At 38.6% G+C, this 23,004-nt stretch overlaps 1 protein-coding gene across 9 annotated transcripts in view; it reads right to left on the reverse strand.

The window, feature by feature from the left end:
- ROBO2 (roundabout guidance receptor 2) overlaps window positions 1-23,004 on the reverse strand; it is a 464,996-nt gene that overhangs the window by 28,687 nt on the left and 413,305 nt on the right. For 5 of the 9 annotated variants that reach the window (XM_064469824.1, XM_064469786.1, XM_064469796.1 and 2 more), the window contains 7 exons: window positions 22,687-22,729; window positions 20,992-21,119; window positions 16,413-16,694; window positions 15,909-16,034; window positions 11,386-11,542; window positions 5,021-5,281; window positions 1,529-1,746 (listed from right to left, as the gene is read on the reverse strand). In XM_064469824.1, coding sequence (XP_064325894.1) covers window positions 1,529-1,746; window positions 5,021-5,281; window positions 11,386-11,542; window positions 15,909-16,034; window positions 16,413-16,694; window positions 20,992-21,119; window positions 22,687-22,729 — 1,215 coding nt within the window. The remainder of the gene's footprint in view (window positions 1-1,528; window positions 1,747-5,020; window positions 5,282-11,385; window positions 11,543-15,908; window positions 16,035-16,412; window positions 16,695-20,991; window positions 21,120-22,686; window positions 22,730-23,004) is intronic. The other 4 variants (XM_064469834.1, XM_064469806.1, XM_064469815.1 and 1 more) reach the window with 1 other exon arrangement.

Consider the following 23,004-nt stretch of genomic DNA (forward strand, 5'->3'; position numbering starts at 1 on the left):
ACAAACTTGAATCTTATTCATAAAAGGACAAATTGTAATAAGCACAGAAGTCTACGAATTAGAGCAGAATGCAGCTATTCCGTACTTTGCACTAGGCAGGGTGCTCCAAAATATTAGGGGAAAATGCAAATGTGAAATACATTCATTTTCTGATTTACAGATGTATCAATGTTGACATATTAATACATACCAAACAGAAAATATATAGCCACCTGATATTTTTTATTTATTTCTGTATTACCAGTGCAAAACCCTTATTGCATTCCTAATGGAAAGGCTTTGAGCTATTAGTGAGATATGCAAAAATATGCAGAATTATAGCCTGAAGGAGATTACACTAGAAATTCAAGCAAAGTGACTTAATATACTCATGCACTAACAAGTTAACCTTCTCAATTCAGGGGTTTAAACTTTAACTCTAGAGCCTTCAGCTGGATCTGGATTTCAAATCGCAGCAGCAGAGATACAACTCTCAAATCTTAATTAGATTGGCAAGCAGTCTGGACCTAGGGTGAAGGAAAACCTAGAAAGTGGGATTAAGCTACTCGCTATTTAATTCAACAAGGGAAAGAAAGAAAAATATAGGTATTGATGCTCAGTCATTGTCATATTCCTGCAGTGTTTTCAGAACAGCAATGTTTAAGTAAGGGTGCAAAATCCTTGGAATTTCAAAGATCCAGAACAATGAGATGAAATTCAGCAGCGCTATGGTGGTAAGTTGTACTGAGCAAGTCTCCCTTAAAGTACAGCTAACAATCGGTGTTCTTCCACAAAGAAGCACCCACTAGTTGTTACGAACTATGGACACTAGGTACATTTGGGTCTCCGATAAAGCTGTACAGTATGGACATAGTATAGGATATAGAGGCCCAAGTTTTACCTAAAGGGAAGTTTAGCATGACTTTCTAGGTCCCCTTTGATGATCCCTGTTGTAACTTTCCAAGGCATGCAAAGGGCCACAAGCAGTGAACAAAGGAGTGTCAGAATAATTAAATGTCTTCACTGAAAAGGAACAACTACTAAATTCAACAATACAAAGTAGGTTCAAAATACACATTTTCCTACATAAATATTGAATTTGCCCTACAAATAAACGCTGTAACTACACTTCTTGTGAAGTCTTTTAACTTCCCTGTGTTGAACTGTGAAAGCATTTACACAGCAAAATATCTAAAAGTGCTTTAAGGTAACATTTTTATGCTGCTCCTGATTTATGAAATATATATTCCTAAGCCAAGGTCTTCCCCCTCCTTTTGATGTAACTGGCTTGCTTCTCCAGTAGAGTGAACTTTTCATGAAAGCTAGGATATAATTGAGTTTTCTTCCAAGTCTTTAAAATTCATGAATTTTCTTATCATTTTGCAGCAAAGTATTTTCAAATCCTTCTTTAACTTTAGTGTTTAATATTAACACATTTTAAATGTTACAGAAATAGAGTGGAATAAATTTTCACTTAGAAAGTGTTTGATTGATGATGTATTTTACTGTTAGGAACAAGTTGGTGTCACTGTTAACTGTGTTTGGTTACCTGTCACAGAGCTGTCTAGATTGTCCATGCTGGAGCCTGGAGTATGCTCTAGACCTCTTAGCGGCCTACTGATTTCTACAGTTTCTTCTTCAATATCATCCTCCTCATCATCATCATCATCTGGAACATCTGTTTCCAAATCTGAAATAAGGTTTCCAGATACATATCCTAGGGGCGGAACAGGAGCCTGAGGAGGCTGTGTATTGCTTTGGATGTGCCTACAAAAACAAACAGGAAAATGTCATCAGAACGGATGAGACTTTGTACCGCACGCTCAACATGAGATAAGCCTTTCAATAAGACCTGAAGTAGATTTACACAATGTGCTTGTTAGGTTAAACTCAAAAGTCAGTTCAGTTATTAACCAGAGCTTCTAATACCAGAATACCTGCACAGTTTCCAGTCTTAAATATACTTCCCCCTCCTGTAAGATGGGGAAGATCGTCCTTTTACAGTTGAGAAACGATGTACACAGAGACTACATAAAGCAGGTAGGAAGTCCACGGAAAAGCACAATTCTGAATCCCAACCCAGTATATAAACATCTCACCCAATATTCCACCTTGCAAATCACACGTTGAGCCAAAAATAAATTTCACTGCTTCTGCTTAGACTCAGTGCCCTTAAGCAGAACTCACCCTAAAGAGGAGGAATTGACCAGTATGACAGAAGAAATTTTCAAGTCCAGTGAATCCACTGTCAGCAAGGCCTTTTAAATTTGCTTTATTCCAAGTAGTTTAATTGATTAATTGCAGCAGTATTAGGGCATGCATGTGTGAAATTACTGCATGCAGCAATCACAATTAAAAAAAGAAAAACAAAGATAAAAAACACCCACAGGATAGCTAAATGGCCAAAGGCAAGCACAGGACTTGGAGTTTCATTTGCATGGTGTCTGAGAGGCTAGAGAGGAAAAGAGCCACCATCAGCTTTCAATGCAGCATTCTCCACAGCACTACAGGTACACAGCAAGCTGTGCCAGGGGACCCAGGCATGACTGGCCTTGGCATAAGCGCATGTACCATGCTTGAAATTGCTAACTTAGGCATGTGGGAATCCTTGGGTGGCTGTTCATGAGGTGCCATGACCTGATTCGAATCGGCAGCGCTCTGGACAGGATCCAGGATTCTGCTTGTCTCTTGCTTGGACATCAGCACAACAGAAAAAAATTACCACTGTCACCTGTTTGGTTTCCTAGCTGTAATACATTTTCAGTGAAAACTTTGTGCTGTGTTATTGCCTACACTTGGTAAGTGCAGTAATTCTCTTTATTCAAAGAGCTTTTTCTTTTTCATAATGTAAATGTGTCATATCTGAGAATGTCACGGTAAATGTTATGCACCACTGGAATCTCTCTCTACCTTGGTGTAGGTTTTAAATTATTGCTGATTCTGAAGCTTATTTGCAGTGCAAATGCTTCCGTTCTGATATACAACGCCCTTCTGATTGGCAGTTCCTGAATATTTTTCTATCTGGACACCAGGTTCTTTGCTATGCAATGTTCAAAACATCGCACTGAAGGGCACTACCATCTACTAACCCTCAATAAACAGAGTGATTAGCTCCCAATCAGGCAAAATACTTAAGTATATGCTTAATGTTAAGCATGTGATAGAACAATTGAAGTCAATTTCTCATGTACTTGTAGTTAAGCATACACTTAAGTGATTTGCTGGATCAAGGCCATAATGATGATGTTCTTTTCCAGTAATCTCTAATGTGCCCTTTCTTAAATATCTAGTTGCCTGGTCCCTATATTTCTCTCCTATTACTCCTACAGTAACCTATCTGACAGGTCTCATCTTACTGTTTTGTTCCACCCCCACCCCCACCTCCCCTACACTGGACAGGTTAACTTTGTGAAAAGAAAACCAAGAACTCTTCCTTCCCACTTAAGACAATGGAGAACTTTCCACTGACTCTGAACAGCATTTGCTGAACAGCATGATATGTATCCAGCCAAACATTTTCAAAGCATTAAACTATTCCATGACACAACACCTGAAAAATCATTTGTGTTTGTAACCCTCAATATATACCCCAATACCTGCTATAAAGTTGTAGCATGAAAACACAGTTTATCGCCTCTCTATTTTTTCAGACTTTCATGCTCAGTTATTGTGACCTTACACAGGAGCGACGTTAAAACCTGTATATTCCTAAGCACATCATGAAAGTTCCCAATCAATTTTAATTTCCTCAAAAAGGGAGCAAGACCTTTCCTGTCAGCTGCGAGAAGCTTTGCTAGAGTCCTACTATGCTGTCTGCCACCAGACTGGCACCCACGGTTTGTAGGGTGTAGAAAGGGTAACAGCTGCAAAATGCAGCAGTGATTGACTGTACAGGCAGTGTATGCATCTGTGTGCTGGCTCAGAAGTCAGCTACCTTCAATAAGCCAGGTCTAGCTGCTGCCTGGGATTTGGGTCTGTCCCACAGGCAGGCCGGGGTCCGTGCTTGGCAGCGTGGCACTGCAGCGGGACCAAAGTATCCTGTTGATTGAGTGCAGATTGCAGACAAGCCTCGAGGCTTCGACGCTGTCCAGGGAAAACAGCTGGCTTTGATTTGGCACCGCCTGCCTACCTGCCTGATCTATTTATGGTAGCTCAAGCTGAATAACTTTGTGGCTTTATTTACCAGTGAAGAAAGGCTGCTCCTCTGCTGGCAGCACGCCATTCAGTAACGAGCTCTGCTCCACTCCTCTGAGATTCACGGGCTTTGTCTGGATAGAAAAGTTGTAAAAGGACAACTGCCGCTTAGGGAACATCCAGAGAGCAACTGACCTTCACCGCATCCCCAGCCTGGTGCAGTTGACAAGTTCTTTTTCAGTCCCTGAAGAGATCACTTCTGTTTGTTTTGCAGGGGAAATGTTACTGTGGTATTTGCTTGCTCTTCCTTTAAATAGGCATAAAGCAGACTAAAACGCTAGATCCATTTTGTAAATTCTAACAACTTCCTTCCTGCTATTTCTGGGTTTTTCCCTATGAATCAGAAATTTTCATGGTATTTCAAAGTACAGTCAGAGATGCAAATGCTTCATTCTCCTGTGACACAGGGTAAAAGCTGCTGCATTGCTATTTCAGGCGACTAGCATTATTTTTAATCAGGAATTTAGAACCTCAGTATTTCGGAAAATCCTAAAATATTCATTTCTTTTGCTAGCCTGAAAAGAGAGTACTCTGAACTGTATAAAAGTTGTCAGTAGGTAGGTGTTAACTACTTAGTTGAATATATGTAAACCTGCAGAGGAATATTATTTTCATGTGTTTTTAGCCAGGATTTAACATATTACCAAGCATTATGGTTTACAAAGCATCTACTAATGTTTAAGGCCTTCACTCTGTAGGTACAGTTTTGCTATTTCTTCTTCTGTTTTACTGCTTTGGAAACATTACTGAACTGTTGTTGAACACAGTTGATATTTATGTCATCAAGGAATAAATTATTCTTATGCTTTTACTTCCCAGACCGCAGGTGCCCCCTTCAAACATTTACCATGTCTGCTTTGCTATATCAAACTGGTAAGCCCTAGTTAATTCGTCAAGGTGGGCTTGAAGCATTGGCTGCATCTCCTCTCGTGGAGAAGGTGTGAGGGTTGCAGTTGACTGTTGCCCAAAGGAGATTGCAGGTGATGAAGCTACTCCTCGGACAGGAGGTGTGGGAACACGATCATCGTCTTCTTCAAGCTCATCCTCCATGCCCTGATGTAGGTAGGTCTGAACCGGCAAAGGCGGACACCAACCATCACTGTCATATCTAAAATAAAAACCAAGTAAGCTTAGCATACATCAAATCTCATCTCTGATGTGCAGTAGGGTGTATACAGGATTTCTGCTTTGGTTTGAACTCAGTGTGAGCTTTAACATTTATTGAAATGTGGGTCAAAATTGCTTAATTCTCTTTCCTGACTCTGTTTCATTTTTCCCACAACTGCTAAGCAACTTGAACAAGATGTGCAACAAAAAAATTACCGACCCATTATCTCATTTGTTAATGGTGATTAAATAATGTTACGCCATAATCAACAACAAATATGAACTAACTCACTTCCTGGATCATTAACCTAGGAGAATGCAGGAAGATTGACCTAGACATGAAAATAGCAGCATTCTTAAAAGGCAGAGCGAGATTTACGTAGTTGCACTTATGCACTTCCTTACTCCCGTCCTCCCCTTTATTTGTCTATAAATTTACTATTTGTTTTTATTTTGTAGCTTAAATAAAAAGCTACACTTTCCACATAAATTCTGGTCTTACCGCACTGCATATACTGTGAGGTGTAATACATTAATGTCACAGCAGCACTGACCCTAAGCATATGCTATGTCACAGCACCAACTGAGAAGATACATTAGCACACATGTTGACAGCTCTGCCAGCACCCCACCTCCTAACCCATCTTTACTGGGACTTACCTAGACAGTGCTAAACTTCTGAACACTTTCAACGCACCTACCCAAAGTAAATGAAAAGATTAACTACCAATATTCCTCAATACCAAATGATTTTCTCTTCACATATAAGAGATGTTCTGATAGGTTTTTTGGTTCAATTTTTAGTCTTATACCAAAGGTGTAAGAGGTGATGTTACATCTGATTGGGGCTAGAAACAGAAGCTTTATATTCTACTACCACTTCCTATGTAAGCTTTTCCAGCAATTCATTCCTTTTCTCTCTCTGTCCTCATCACAGACTTTTCAATTCAGTGTTGTATTACAGTATCATCTCAGGACCCTGCCCCTTAGAGACACCATCATCACCCAAGACACATAGGCCCTGGTGACTGTGGTCATTCCCTGTGCATTACTTCCCCAGAGTAATTCCCTAATCTGAACACAACTTCAGTTGTGCACAGCTCTGCTGACAATCACACCATTCAAATCTCAACACTGTCTACTCTTCCCACCCAGTCAGTCTGCAGTCTCTTGAGCATCTGCACGTTTCTTCTTAACTCCCAGCATTTTCCAAAATACCTGAGGTTCGACAGCTCTTTTCAAAAGACAACCAGACAAGCAAAAGCTCTCACAGCTCCTTCACTGTCAAACTATCTCACACTCTAAAGGCCATTCCGCAAGCATCATCTAAGTCACTTTATCTTCTTTCCAACTTCAAGGACTGCTGACAAGGTATACCCCTTGTGTCTGCAATGCAAGCAGGCAACGCATTGCGTTATACAATTAATTTCTCAAACCTGTTTAAAAATAATCCTTTAGGGCTCCTGGTTTGGATGGAAGGAATTACCACTTTCCCAGATTAAAATGAATCACTGCCAATTTGCTCAAGTGTGAAGCTGGGTTACAAAAAGGCTGGGAACATTGAGACAGAGAAGTTTCAAAACCTGTGTTACGAACAGAACATTTACTTTAAGCAAACCCCAGAGATTTCTAAAATTAACTAAATTACTTTTTCCTTACTGAAAAGTCTGTACTCTGTATTTAAAAGTACAGATTCAGGATTTAATAATCCAAAAGTCTGTGGAAGACACACCTTGTAATTAAAGCTGGTATCACTTTAAAGCTATATCTAGATGTAACTATATATACATACACAACATACATTTGTGTACAGAGGTGCAAATAAATACCGCACCTTAAAACTTGGCATTTAGGAGCTTTTGAGTGAATGACCGTTACCATTTTCCTAACACAGAGATTTAGGAAAATATTACATGATACAAACTGAATTCCTTAGGAGACAATTAAGATATGACTATCTCTAATTTGTCTTTCTTTGCGGTATTCACTCATGACATTGCCACACAAGGGTGAAGGGACCATCCTAACTCATGCTGCTAAAAATGTACAATGCAACAGCTCTGTCACTTACTTTTACTCTCTCTACCTCATGCTTTAGTATAATGGCTTCTTCTTTAAAAGGGACAGGGCAGAAAGAAACTCCTTAGTGATTTTTCAGTAACGCATAAATGAGCTTTGGATGTGCCTGACTTTTGACCCTACTTGCTTCAAATCCCCAAATGTTCAGCTTGATAGTAAAAAGATTTCTTAGTAAAAAGATTCTGCACAAGTACTGTAGCTTTACCTAGATTTTGTTTGAAATGGAAAGGAGCCTAAGCCTGAAATTCAGGACATTGAGATTCAAGATTTCAGGTACAAGAAAGTTTGTCTTCATATTGTAAGATATCCAAAAAACCACCAGTTCTAGCCTGCATTTTATAAAACCAACCAACCAACCAACCAAAGAAAAATCTGCAAGAAAAAGCTAGCAAACCTAATGGACTACATAGTAACTACACCTCATATAAATAGAATCATTAAGGTTGGAAAAGACCTCTAGGATCATACAGTCCACCTTCCGACCCAACACCACCACGCCTCCTAAACCATGTCCCAAAGTGCCACGTCTACATGGTTTTTAAACACCTCCAGGGCAGCCTGATCCAGTGCTTGACCACTCTTTCAGTGAAGACATTTTTCCTACTATCCAATCTAAACCTCCCCCGACACAGCTTGAAGTGATACAGTTACTGAAACTTCTGGAACCAGCACAGTGAATATTGATCACATCCATGTTCTTTTTTGTTTTCTGAATAAAGACAACTTGCTGAAAATGCATTCAACCTTTTTCAAGTTCTTCTTATTAAAATCTAAGCTCCGTAACTTCACTAGGAACCTCTGATTGTAATTTCATGATAATTAAGTCCCTAAATAAGTTCTGGCTAACAAACATAACTCTATTTTTCTAATAATTCTTATTCTATTCTCAGCACTTCTATAGTCATGTTTTGCTATGAAAAAGCTTGGTTCATTACACTGATAGATTTTTTTTCCTCAAAATAAAAAATAGATGCGATAGATAAGGGGCACATTCTTTAAAAATTCTGTTTCATTACACACTGTTGCAACAAAGAAAGATTCCCTCTCTAGGCCTTGTCAGAAAGGATTTTTTGACATATAAGGTATTACCTTCTTTACTTTTTTTAAAACCAGAAAATGGCTATCAAATATATTGACGTCCAGCATCTAATATTCCATTTTAAGGTGGAATCAATAGTAAGAAATAAAAATATGAATAAGAACAGTATGAAGACTGCCTTTACAGGGGTTGGCTCAAGATCATGCTTATTAATGTTGAAAAAATATAAGTAGGTAATAATGCATAAGTAATAAGCATTTCCTTACTGTCAAGTTTATTAGATAAAACCAAGCAAAAGCATTTTCTCTGAAAAGGATGGGAAGGGCAACGTGCTTGATTGGGAACTACTACAGGAAAAGAGAAACTTCAAAGACTCTGTGGCGTATACAAAAGAAAATTAAGGAAGACAACAAAGAGCAAGCACACAGTTTGTAGAAGACCACACAGAAGGTGAAAGTTTCACAGGAAAGAGCTTGCTAGGGAAACAACAGTAAAAACAGACTTTTTGCACAGGTTCCATAGGAATTTAAGACATTCCAAAAGCTACCACATTATATAAAATGGCTGCTTGGATTAACATGTTCACCTTTCCTTCTGTTCGTTGTAGCTCATGGAAAAATGGACGTGAATGCAAACCTCAGTTGTTCTGGTGAGAAGACAGTAGAGAGAACTCAGAGTTGTTTTTTTTTTTCATCCTTACCTATGATTGTCAGGTGACCTTTTTTTTCACTTGCTGCTATTGTGGTTTTTCTTTTACAATTTATATAAGCGAATAGGCCACCAGTGTTAATTTCTAGTAAGCAAAAAAGGTGTCAAAATTGTTTAGTTTATTTGGGATAATCATGCCAATGAAACTCGTACTTGAATTCAAGAGTTATAGGAAGACAGGCACAGAAAAATAAGTCTCTGTTTAGATACCAGCTTCCTTATTTTGTTGCTCTGACCATTCACCTTTCATATCACATTGTGAGAACTTGAATAAAGTTCTTCAGTTTTTCTGACTGCCAGTACATCTTTTCAGTTGTAATTCACAATATATCTGCATGTAATTAATTCTAAAATTAAAACACATTGAACTTGTCATACATAGGATACATCAAAGAAAATCAAGACAAACAGAAGAGTTTAAAAAAATTGCTTGGTTTTTTTATCCAAAATGTCAATCTTAAAGGGAAAAGAAGGAATTCAGTCTATGTTTCTTCCATTTTAGCATGTTGAAAACCACAGAAACAAGACCAACCCCTGAATATACAATGACCGTTAGTATTGGGCACATCCTCAGGAAGTATGGGCATTGCAGATTCATTGGGCTCAGCAAAGTTGGTTGCAACTTACTGTAACTCAAGACTAATACTGTAAGTCTAACTTCAATTTTTATTGTGTCTGGTTAAATGCACTTTAGAAGGTCTTGTAACAACCACTATTAGTGAGATATTACAAAAACCAGAGAAGAGTAATTCAAAAGATGATTACAGGAAAAACTAAATCTCGGTTGTTGTGAACCTGAAAGGCTGGTGATTACCTTATCCTTAAATAACCAGTGTTGTCTTGGTGGCTAATATTGTTCCTTCCAGCTCAGTAACAGATACTTCATGCAACTGAGGAGGAAAACCTTGTGTCACACGGGATTTCTCTGGAAGGTATTCCCATTTACCTTTTATGCTATTTCATTGTTCTGAAAGAAAATCCACGCTGTTTGCCCTCTATAGCATAATTATTTTAGTGAAATGGCTGCACAGGTGTTTTAAGGATATAAACTGATAAAGACAAATATTATGTGGTGAAACCATCTTAAATTTATTTTATCTTTTTATAACAGAATACAGAACATAACAATTATAAGCACTTTTTGTCTTGACTTTTAAACAACACTTATAATCAGTAAGGTTATTCATCTTCCCTTGTATTTGCTTTGAAGTTCTAACTCTAATACATCCTGAACAGGCCTTCATCTCCACTGACTTACACAGTTAGTTATTATTCATTTTAAGAGTTGAAGGACTTGGTATAAACTCAAATATTAATATTTAATTCTTCTAATTTTAATTATAAACGTAGCGATGATCGACTCAAGCTTACAAAAGAGATAACACTTGAAATATTTTTAGTCAATAAAGCTATTACAATGATTTTTAAAACATATGCTTCATCCTTAGGAAATATTGATTAATCCGTGTATTTAAACAGGCAGAAATTTGTCCCTGACAGAACAATGATTCTCAAAGACTCCAATAGAGATGGCCACAGTAAACTGTTTTTCTGTATGTTCTGACTTTTCTTCAGAGTTTGATAACCTGGTATTTCATATAAATTCACATTTTAAAAAGCATTCTATAATTGTTCTTTGTGCAGTTCCTCTCATTTAGTGCTTTTTGTGTGATTTTGTGTCCTTGAGAACAAGTTTAAGCTATCCAAAAATAAGTGCAGGGTTCCAGAAACTAAAGAGTTGTTTAAATAATTTTAAAAAGGCCCAGAAATAGCATGCATTCCTCAACTGTGAAATTTCTTCTAAAAGCTGATGAGAAGATTCTTATCCACTGGTTGATCTTCTAAAATTAATCCAATTTAGTGTGACGTTTTTTGTTCTGTTGACTCTAATATTTTTAAACATCAAAGCAGTGAAAAATACAAGGAGCCAGATTATGTCATCCTTACTCACTCTGAGTCCCATCATTTGCAAGCAGTCCCACCAGAATTCAATTATCTATGAAGCAAGATACTTCTCAGCATGAGTAAGGAGAGAAGCCTGACATGATGATGAAGCAAGGTCGCTTTTTTTTCCATCTTCAGTTACTATCAAGAGAAGCTACTCAAACATTCTCCCTCCACAGCCTTGAATAAGTCTATAGGAAAAGGCGCGCTCTCTTTTTTTTTTTTTTGAAACAAAACAGATTAGTATTGTCACTGAGCAAATTTTTTTTTTTTTAAAAAAAGCCCCATCTCTGCAAACTACAAATTTTTCTCCAAAAGAAAAAGAAAAAAATTACCCTGCTTCTTGCTGATCCACCCCATAGTGTTCCAGCTCTGTGCCTGGAAGCGGCTGCACAGGAGGGGGTGGGAGGGGAACACTGGCCCAGTTTGAACCATTATTTTTCTGGGGCTTGGCAGTATTTTTGTTTTTCTTCTTTTTCCCTCCTTTGCCACCTGCAGATCCAAAAAGAAAAATAAAATGTTAGAGATATAATGCGTAGAAATAAAGCTAGCTATTTACATTTCTTTGAAAGAATTCTGATTCCAGATGGCATGCCCCAAAAAAGAAGATGTATTTATATCTCAGCAGAATCAGCATCAACGTGCTAATGCTGTTACAAGGTTATAAATAATAATAGAATGGAATGGAAAAATATTATGAATAATTGCTGAAAATCACTTCTTTTAAGAACTCCATACATTTGCACCAAAGCAGTGCACTACCAAGGAAAGATATGTTTTGCTATACCAGAAATACATTTACTGATTTATTCATGTCTGCCTTATGACTTCTTGAATTCACTGTTAGATAAAAATATAATAGACCATAACAAATTATTTCAAATGTCAGAATCCAATGTGCTTATAACACTGTTTTGCATAATCTCTTTCTGCGGAAAACACAGAGGTTAAGGACACGAACTAAAAAAATTGTCATTAGACTCAATATCTTTCAGCCAGAATGACAAGTGTAAGTTGTCAAAACAAAAAGAAAGAGGGTTTTGCTGATAGGGATTTACTAAGTTCCATTTCTTAAAACATGAGGAAGTCATCTGCAATGTTTTAGGACTGTCTGTTTCACAGGATTCAAATATCTTGTGCCACTATGGAGAAGAGGTTCTATTTCTGACGTGCACCTCTAATAGAGGAGGCTAGTAGAAATGAGGTGAGCAATGCATTTTGCTTAAGCCCTCTTCCCTTTTCTTATCATCCTTGTACCTGCTTCTCCAGCTGAGACATTTCCATTTCTGGGAAAGTGATCATATGGAAAAAGCTCTCTTCCCACATGTTTCGCTTCTTTTATTTTGCCCTGACTCCTTTTTCTTGTCAGGAATTCATTAAGAGGAAGAATGGCAGGAGATTTCAGATCCCTTAGACTGCTTGGAGATCCATCTATTTATTGCCATTTTGTTGTGGCTTTCAAACTTTCTGGATTGTTGGGTGGAACAATGGTTTTTTATATGCTTTTTCAGTGGGGTACCCAGATGGCAGTCACTCATCCCTTGCCTATTGCAGAAAGAAGTCTAATCCATCTTACCACTAACATCTCTTGCTGATTTATAAGGATCAGCCAAAACAAACTCCATGTAAGAAGTTCTCACCAATAACAAATCAAAAAGGTCACAACTGACTTGTAAGGCAGGGTGGCACAGTGTCTACTGGCAGGCCCCACCCTCTTTGCCATGGCTCCAGCTTTAGGCATAGAGACATCTGGAAGGAGGTGCAATTCTAGCAGTAGAGACAAGCACCTGTCATGGGACTTTTTGTCTGAAAGACACTGGCTTTCTTCTGTTATCTCCACGTGTCAGCTGGACCAAAATAGGAATTAATAGAGAGGGAAGAAACAGGGTGATTCTGTGATTCAGAAGTAGCCAAGACTTCTCTTTCCACCTCCTGTTGTGGCTGCTAGAGACAGGCAACAAGTCCAGCAAGGTTTCTAATCAGCCTGGCTGGCAGCACATTGCAAACAAGACTTTGCTTTTCACTACTCAATTCCAGACCAGAGCTCTTCCCTCCCTGTCTTGGAGTATTTATAGTAAGTCCAGCCAAGATCCTGTCATTCACTATGCGTGAACTGAGCTGATATTCCACCTATTATGATGCAAGACAGACTCTTCCCTCCTTTCATAGCCTGGCAGAGAGGGAAGTGTTCTTGCAAAGGGAAAGAACATTTTGATCAACAGAAAAGAAACCCCAGTGATGGTGGCCATGGAGGAACAAATACACAAACCTTCTGGAGGGAAAATGAAGCTTTCAAAGCGCAGGTATGGCAGAAAGCAGATTTAGAAATAGGGTCACAGAATAGTACAAAGGAAGTACGTTAATTTTAATTTGTGGGATATGGGGTAATTTTTTAAAAGTCAGCAGGAGTAGGAGCCAACAAGAGCTAAGGCAGGAGGGACTGCCTTGGGAGGAAAGCACATGCATAAGAGTGTGTGTGTTGCACCTTGCAGGGCATTTAAACGAGGAATACTCAGAAAAGAGAAATACAGAGAACAACTTCAGCTTAGATATTAGTTGAGGTGGACAGGAAGATTTTGGAAGCGTAGCATCTTTGTAATCTTAGGAAACCAGTAAAACGGAGGTTGGATGTGTGGGGTACTAGTATGGAGTCACTTGGATTTAGGGATTTTGGAGCAAAAGGTCAAAAATAATGGAGCTATTAGAAAGAATGGAAGCGGAGAGCTGAGGAACTGTTCAGATGAAGAAATAAAAGAAAGGAACTCCAAGGTTATTTCTGGTAGAGAAAGCAGCTTACACTGTACAGTTGGACAGGACATTTCTGTCCCCATGGGCAGAGTTACTCCACTGTCAGACTAGTGGGACAGACACCTAATACATAACGCCTGATGTGTGTTTGAAAACTGTTGTGCCGAAGCCTTGTTTCCCCATAGCAATGCTGCTTGATGTTTCAATGTTTCCTCACATTGAAATTCAATTATATTGTTTAAATCTCTAGATTAATCACGTCTTGGAAAAAGAATTTGCCAGTCGCGCTGATGATCATAGCACTGACATAAGCTGGGAGCTGTGCAAAGTACAGCCACAAAATTCCCCTGCCTCACAACGCAGTTGAGTTTTTAGCTACTTTCCATCCCACAGTGGGATAGGATTTCACATGATATTCATTTGAAAGAGACAGAAACTTAGTCAGAATAGTAAGTAGTACTTGAAATACTAACCAAGAAAATGAGAGAACAAGTCCCTGCTCACCCTGATGGGGACTATGTAGTCAAAGCAAGTCTCTTACTCCAGAGGTGCCCTAATTATTGGACTATTTGAAGGTCTCCCCCAGTTTCTCATGTATTACAGACATAATTAGCCTGTATTAAAGAAATACTTAGTGGGCAAGGGAGAGCAAAATACTGACTCTACAGTCCAATAATCTGATGCTCATCTGAGCATTGGGGCATCGAGGTGTGAGCTGCTTTAATCACAACAGGAGTTCCCTGGCCATAGAAAGACTGGCTAACCTGAAGCTTCTGTGTGTCGTTAGAAATTTACTTCAGACTGAGGAACACTACACCGAATATGCTTCACTTGAAATATTTGTTCAAAGTCCAGCTTTTCATCAACTCGCATTTTCCAATGCAACTTTGTATTTTCTGAGAAAATTATTAGGCAGCTGTAGCTGTCAACACATCTAAAGTGTGATACTGCCCTCTGATAACTGGCACATATGTACCTCAGCATATCAATTTCTGCTTTTTCATGCAGCCAGAGGAGCAAGCTGATTTCCTAAATTACTTGCCAATACATCTCACATACAGGAACAAGAACATTTCTTGAAGTATCATATGAACTTAGCTCCCAGATACCTCTCTGTCAATGCCATAAGCCTATTTTTTGATCTCACTCAAATCAGCTAATACTGCCCATGGGAACACAAGACTTGCAAATGACATTTGGCTATTTGAGTTATGGGCTAATGATTATAGGCTTCTAATCTCAACATTCAATTTGAATAGTCATTTAAATTGACATAAAGAAGCCATTTCTAGAGTTGATCTGTTACTCTTAATGATTGCCCCAACTTAGAGTGGAAATCCAAAAGGCTACAGATATAGTGTGAATTTGAAATTTAAGTCCCTTCAGCTTTCTCATATTTTGGCTAGAGTAAATAGCAGACTTTCATTTTAACTGCTGGCTCTTCAGTTTTTGTCTTGAAAAAAATGACATAGTTACACATAACATAAGCAACAAGTAAGCAAAATTAAAGAAATCAAGAAAAAGGTGTGTTTAAATATAATACACAACCACATGTACTACAATCATTTTCATCCAATGAAAATGCGTCATGTTTCCAATATAACATGCAGCACACACATAAAATTTACATTCTGTTTCTATGCTGACTTGGCAGAGTTTCTGAAACCCTACTCATCTTTCAGGTCCCTACATTTATTTCTGAGCTGCTTCACTGAAAAAGAGCATTTAGAAACAGCCCGTGGGAGTGGAGAATTTGTTAACAACAAAAATATTAATCTCCTCATGAAGTTCAGCGTGGGGAGACCTATAAACTGAGGACTGATGCATTTGTTCCATGGACTGCACTGTCAGGGAAAGGATGTGGCAAGGCAAGGTTTGCAATTGTGCCAGCAAGCACTGGCTGGGAGGATTCTCCAAGTATCTCCAAATAGGTCCTGCAAAAGGCATATTGTTTTTAGCAGAGGCCAACGTGATGCTGTTCGCTGGCGTTCCAGTGGGCAGGCACCCTCATACCTATCTGCAAAGGGCACCTGGGAGTTTTTCCGCCTCCCTGGTGAGCTGCTCACCAACACCCCTCCGTCCCTCACCCACCCACGGCGGTGGAACCAACCTGAGAGGCTGCCACTCCTTTCGGAGCTGTTGTGGGAGCTGGTGGTGCTGAAATCCTGTGACTGGTTGTGTGGCAATCTATTAGCCAATCCCTCAGCCACGCGGTAGTCAGGGATGTAAAGCAAGGCTAAGGGTTAAAGGGCAAAGGTCACAGTGGCATCGTGTGATTAGTTGACAGCACAAGCACATGCAACACAGGCAGTTAGCAAGTCAACGGCAGATGTGGAGGGGCAGCAAGTTTTAATTTTTATTCTTTTTTTAAATGTATACCTATCCTAGCCTAATGAAAGGCAGATGGCTTGGTGATTAGCGCAGGACAAAGAGGATTAAAAGCACAGAACAATGTATTTTGTGATTGTGTGAGGTTCAGCACGCATGCAAGGTATGCAAGCATTAGTTATGGTAAATATGAACAGTGTCTCACGTACTAAAAAGGTTTTTCTAATTCATGCATTGATGAGACAGTATAAAGCCAGGGGCTTTGAAAAATAAGAGCTGTAATTACCATTGTTGCCTTTGCCTTGGTCTGGGAGAGAGTAACCGAATCCCATCAGGTCATTTTTTTGCTGAATTGAGCTTTTCCACTGAGGATCAGGTAAGTCGACAGCCAACTCATGGATGCTGTTGGAATGCAGTATCTGGGTGGTGGCATATGGCGTGGCTTGCGTTATTTGGCTGGAACTATTGTAACTAGTTTTCGTGGTGAAGTCAATGCTGCTGTAAATGGCTCCATCGGAAAGCATAGTAGCAGTTTTATCTCCTTGCCCTGGCACTGGTGGCAGCACATCTGTGGTGAACATAGGGGAATGAAACAAATCACTGATGCACAGGGAGCCTGAAAGTATCAAGGTTTAAGATGAAAAATAAATGTGTCATTTTGCACGTTTGCATTTCAGCTGAGACAGGTCCATGAGCCAACGAAGGGAAGATGATGTACAACCATCGCCAAGCTATCAGCTTCTGTGACAGGCCTACCACTTGTCCTTCACGTCTCACTGCCTAAAACCATCTTTTTTTTTCCATACCTTCAACTGTGAAAGTGAAGTTTGGAATATTTCTCTACTGAAGAATGTTTTCAATTGTTCACTCTATGTCAGAACCAATGAAACTGTCTGGGCTTCAGGGAAATGATGAAAGGAGTGAATCTACAAATCGCAGAAGAAACTTTCCCAGCAAATATGTAGCAAAATTCTTAAATGGATGCCAAAGCTCTCAAAGCAATTTTTTAAGGGCATCACCTTGACTTCCTTGAAGTTTTATGCATCAGTTTATCTAATTTTTTTTTTGACATTAGCTAGTACATTTCTCCTTTTCAGCAAAAGAAAAACCTGACAAAACCAAGTTGTTCCTCATATGTGAATGAAAATCTGTTATTCTGAAGGCATTTAAGTGATCAGCCTCTTAAAATGGCAAAGCAGTGTTCATAATGGAGAACTACTTGTTCAAATACTCCAGTACATTCACCTGAAAAACAGTACAGCATATTTAACTAAATATCTGTTGACTTCTCTACATCCTTTGAATGCTATCACACACTGCAATTTGCACCTTTTATCATTTAGATTGGCAATCTCTCTCCTTACTAAACATTGGAGTGACCTTTGCTGGTGGAATACTAGATACAGAAGCTGAGACTACTGAAGTGTGAAGAATCTAATGATGACTGGCATGATGTCCCAAGGAGAACCACAGCTCAGCAGATAACCCTCCTCCTGATCTCTCAGAATAGTACAAATTTTATAATTTATTGAGACTCTGAAAAGTTGAATACATTCTGGAATTTACTTGTTAGAAAAATACATCATTTATGTGCCATTTTCTTTATAAAGCCAGATGGCAGATAAGGATTCCTACTGTAGATCATACTTGAGATAATGCACACTCCTATAGTGAGGATGTTCATATCCCATTCTAGGTGCCACAGACATTTTTAGACACCTTAAGCACCAAAGAGAAAAGATGATTCTTGCACCTAGATAAGGGTTTAGGTTCAGCTCCTGACTCAGACATACGTTTTTTTGTAACCTTAGGGAATACAGTTGTTCTCTCACTGTCTCAAGACTTTTCCAGCAATGAGATATGCTACGATGGCCTCCTCCCACTGTTTTGTTTTTTGTTTTTTTTTTTTTTTTTTTTTTTTTTGTTGTTGTTGTTGTTGTTGTTTTTTTTCCCCCTGTGATGAACATTTAGACCACAGAACTACTTTCCACTGGATTCATGTGTGCAACAGCGAACATTTTAATATGGACCTTAATAACATCTGCAGTCTCAGGGCAACAACATAATATTAACAATAAATATGGCAACAACAAGTGCTCAGTAGCAGACTGCAGAAACAGAGATTAAATTTGGGTCTGTCAGCATGATCTGTTTTTGCAGACAGCAACAGGGAAATGGGCACAATCAACTATTTAAAATGCCTGAATTGTATTAACTGATATCCGCAGATAAATTGTAAGTGCAAAAAAATTACAATTAATGGAAACTACAGGTCATATTTCAAAATCAGGTTATTCCTATCTATCTGGACATATCCAATGTGTTTTCTAGGGGCAGTACACAATCAAAAAAAATCTATGTGCAAATACAGCGTGAGATGTGAGACAAGCAGTGTCCTATCTTTCTCGCATTTCATCCACAATATGAAGATTTTTCCTTTCCACAATTGGTTTCATGAAAGTATAATGGATTTAAGTTCAGTAAATAAATTCTGTTGTTGATGTATAAAATGAAGCAAATCTAGCTCAACCTCTGTGTGTTGGATCTGCAGACTCACGGAATTAAAAACTAGTAGAATGCTCATCTCAAGTACTCAGACACACATCTGTCTTTTAGAGCACGTTTCTGGCAACTGAAGAGGTATCATATCTATACAGTAATTTTAAAATGGAGAACTATACATTTGCACACACTTGAAAGGAAAGTTGCATAGCTTCCCACCAGCCAAGAATTTTCAGTCATTCTCACTAGGAAGATGAGGCTCTCCAGACATTCTGGGAATTTTCTGTACAACCAGAGATTACTTTATTGACCTCAGTGAGATGTAGACAGTAAGCACTCAAAGAGCTATTAAAGTGCCATTTTACAAAGTGCCATAATCACCTAGTAAAAGTCAAGTGTGACTTTCCCACCAAGTTGTCACAGCAAGAAAACCACACTGTACATTTCAGACCAAAGATGAACACACATTTCCCTCTGGATGCTTTCCCCAAAACTCTCCAAAATCCAACTTGTTTTGGAAGTCTTGAGATAAATGAAATACTGCTGAAGTACTTCCTGAGGGAAGCGCTTTCTTGCTGCCTTGGGAGATGCAGTACCATTTTGTGGCCTTACATGACTCCCAACCTAACCTGTGCTTCCCACTCGCAGCCTCGATCTCAAATGCTTATCTGGGACATAATGCGGATTTCCCTCTTAAAGGCAATGTTAGAACTGCCTGCCTCAGCTTCTGAGTTTCCAGAGTGACTGATTGCCACCTTACTGTTTTCAAAATTCTGACAAACCTTTGATATTATCACAGACCTTCCAACCAGTAAAAGAGGCCAAAGTTCTCTCTATGCAGTCAATTCATGTTCAAAGACATCTGACTTCTAATCCACCTTTAATGCAGAAGCACCCAAACTCAACTGCTGAAACAGACAGGGATAAGTGGTCCCAAAACAGCTAGAACAGAAGTGTGAGCTCAACTGTACAGATCATGGGTGGAATTTAGCTGCTGAAATTCCAAATATAACTGTTGCATCTCTTGGACAAATTTGGACCTATGCCTTATCCACATTGAAGCCAAAAGCTTTAAAACATGCTTCCAATTTCAGTCATATAGAGCCAAATGCTAAAAGAAAATGGTAATTTTTCTGTATTATGTGAGTTTATGGAAAGATGGAAAAGTACTGAACCGTTTTATTTTCAAGATATTCACAACAAAGCTGGCAGATACTCAGTTGCCTTCTAAATATTATCAGAAGTTTTGCTTACTTTATAATATTTTTGTAAGACAAGAGCTTTACAACATTTTAATATGAGAAATAAATCTAGAGCGTTCTGTTGTCATATGAAGTTACACTAGTCAAACGCAGGCAAAAAGTTTTGCATGGGAACATACAGCTGATGTGAGGGATGGTTTTCAGAAGATTCTGGTACTGTTCAAAACTGAATTCTTGTCACATTTATCAGTTTGATGGTTTTATAGATTTTTTGCATTTTAATATAGTTTTGATATATAAAGTTGTCTTGATTTTGGTTTACTTATCTATGTCTTAAAAATATTCACATGCACATTTAAGTTAGGAAGTCTTGCTCTGAATACCACTATGCAGAACTAGCTGTGTTATAACATCACCGAAACCAAGGAAGTAACAGAGATGAGAATATTACTATGACTTTTAAAAATCTCAGTCATACATCTTGAAATTCCTATTTGAGAAATATGTTTGAAAGAAAATAACGTCTCTATAGTTTAATCACCATAATTCTAAATCATTACCTCATCTCCTCAAAGGGCAACCCTCAATTTAACATGGGAGAAAAAAAAAAACTAAAAAAAAAATCTAAATAATTCCCTTTTAAGTTTCTTTCCCCCTATAAGAAGGAAAGTTTCTGAAGACTTTTGAGGCCTTATTCATGGATTATGGTTGAGACTGAGGGCAGTCCCTCAGCAGGAAGGCGACAGAGAAGGTGACAGCAAAAATGTTCTGTCCTTTTTCTGCAGAAGGAACATCCTTCCTGCATCCCCCAAGTTCTTCTCTGCTTTTACGAACATCCTCTGTTCCTGGCTACATTGCCCTGCATAGCAGATTGCTCGTCTCCACACAAAGGGGAATGAGTTTGAGCAACAAAGACATTTCTTTTGAGATGGTAAGCATACCCTGTCTCACCACTGTGGGGTAAATTACAAACTCGACCTACATTTTAAAGAAGTAGAAAGAGACAAAGCAAAATTAACATCTTAAAGTAAATTTTAAATAAAATCCTGAGTCAAACATAGAAAGAATTACAATGATAAAAATATAACTGTGTTTATCATAGATATTAACTGACAGAAGCCTATTGTATACTATATGGTGACTTAACGAAATGAAACCTACCTCCACGACCGAAATTGCCGAGATCATTTGGTCCACTAGTGCTGTTGTTTACTGGCAGACTTGTGGCAGGCCAAGAGTCTGCAAGCCAAGGATAACTGGGGTCACTTGCATTCAACAGACCTGGTCGACTGAAGCAGAATAAGAAAAAAAGATATACATACAAATACATATAAAATATATATTTACAAAATTAAAATAGCTGTGAGACAAGTAGTGATTGAAGAGACTGTATCACTGTTCTCCTAACACCATAGGTAACAAACAGTTTAGGAGACTTTACTTATTTCAAATTAAAATTGTGTAGTCTTTGATGATTTAAAGACCTTGAGCAGTTAATTAAGGATATATACAAATCAACTTTGTCAGTAGAAGTGGGACTAGGCATCCATCGTGACTCTGCCAGAATCCAAATGAACTCCGTTGTCTGTGTGAAACAGGGGTTAGGCAGCACCATCATGGGATCCTACACCAGGGCTGCATGACAAATTACCACCTCAAGGGAGCCATCACTCAAACTGATTGCTCCGTATCAGCCATTTCCAGGACTTTGGGCTACTATTTCTTCCTTCCTTTGCATCCCAAATGCACACCTGTCATCTACAGGCTGGTAACTCTTCCTTTGAACACTCTTGGGTGGTTTAGAGGCAAACAGGCTTGAGTAGGTTTAATGGAAAGTCCACAGCTATCTTTATCTGCCACTACTGCATGCCTTTTATATCCCTGTAATTCCCAGCTTTGAGAGCAGTATTAAATAGTGAGTACATTGAAAGAGAAAGTACACTCGGGCCATAAGGCACCATATCTCTTTCACCCCAGGATAAGCAGCCAGAAATTTAGCAAGGCGGGTGGATTGTTTGTATTTGTATTTAACAGGGAAAACAAATAATTTCCTGCAGACACCCCCTTTCCCCAAACGAAAACAAAACCCACCCACAGTTCTGCAGCTTTTCTAGGTTATTAATGCACTTGTGAAGTTGAGGCAGCATCTCCGATCATTGTGCGTTATAGACCCCTGCCTGGCACAATCCCTAAGAGAAACATTGGTTTCTATGGAAACGGCAATAAGAAGACCCAGCCGCTTTCTTGCCACATCTACTCGCTCTCATTAGGCCTAATCTCTTTTTGCTAAAATATTGATTAAACGGGAGATTGGAAGTTATTACCAGGGCCTAATTACAATCTCCATATTGGCAAAGGGAAAATAGATGAGGATATATGGGCCCGTTATCAGCTTTTATCAATTTCAATTGAGTAGCCAAAGTTGTGGAATCCAGTCCTATCAATCTACAGCCTATTCATCATCCATGAATCATTTATTTCGTGATCGATTAAGTGTAATTGTTCACTCACAGCAATTTAGGGGGAGCCAATAAGGAGTCTTAAACAACAGCAACTTCATTTGCTAATGTCTAATTAATGCAATAAACATCCCAGTAACAAATGAACACATTCCTTGTGATATTTACTACTCATTTCTTCCAGGGCATCTGGGAGATATGAAACATCTGGGCTTGATTCCTCCAAAGTGCACAACAGATAGGTCATTAAACCCTGTGGTAAGCTACTTAACTTCTCCTAGCATTGTCAGTCGTCCAAATGATCAGTTATTACCCAAGTGCATCTCCTATAGCATTATTCAGATCCCTAATTTTAAAAATAAATAGGATGGAAAGACCTTTATAGAAAGAAACATACCTTCCATTGCTCATTAGTCCTCCATCTCCTCTTTGGAAAGTGACTGCGTTTTGGTTGAAAAGATGAAACAAACAAACATACACACACACACATGCACACACACATATAAGACAGGGAAAAATCAATTAGTAATAATTAAAAGTAACAATTCAAATTGCTCAGTGTCTGAGATCGGAGGCCTCTTAGCATCATCACATAATAAAGTACAGAAAATATGAGAAAAGGATCAAACACGTTAGGGTTACTATTTGTAGGGTTTCACTGCACTTTATTGACAAATAATTCGCTCTGTAGCTTGCAAGGCAAACCAGCTGCCTG

The sequence above is a fragment of the Phalacrocorax carbo genome, chromosome 1, assembly GCF_963921805.1.
Source record: "Phalacrocorax carbo chromosome 1, bPhaCar2.1, whole genome shotgun sequence".
NCBI lineage: Eukaryota > Metazoa > Chordata > Aves > Suliformes > Phalacrocoracidae > Phalacrocorax > Phalacrocorax carbo.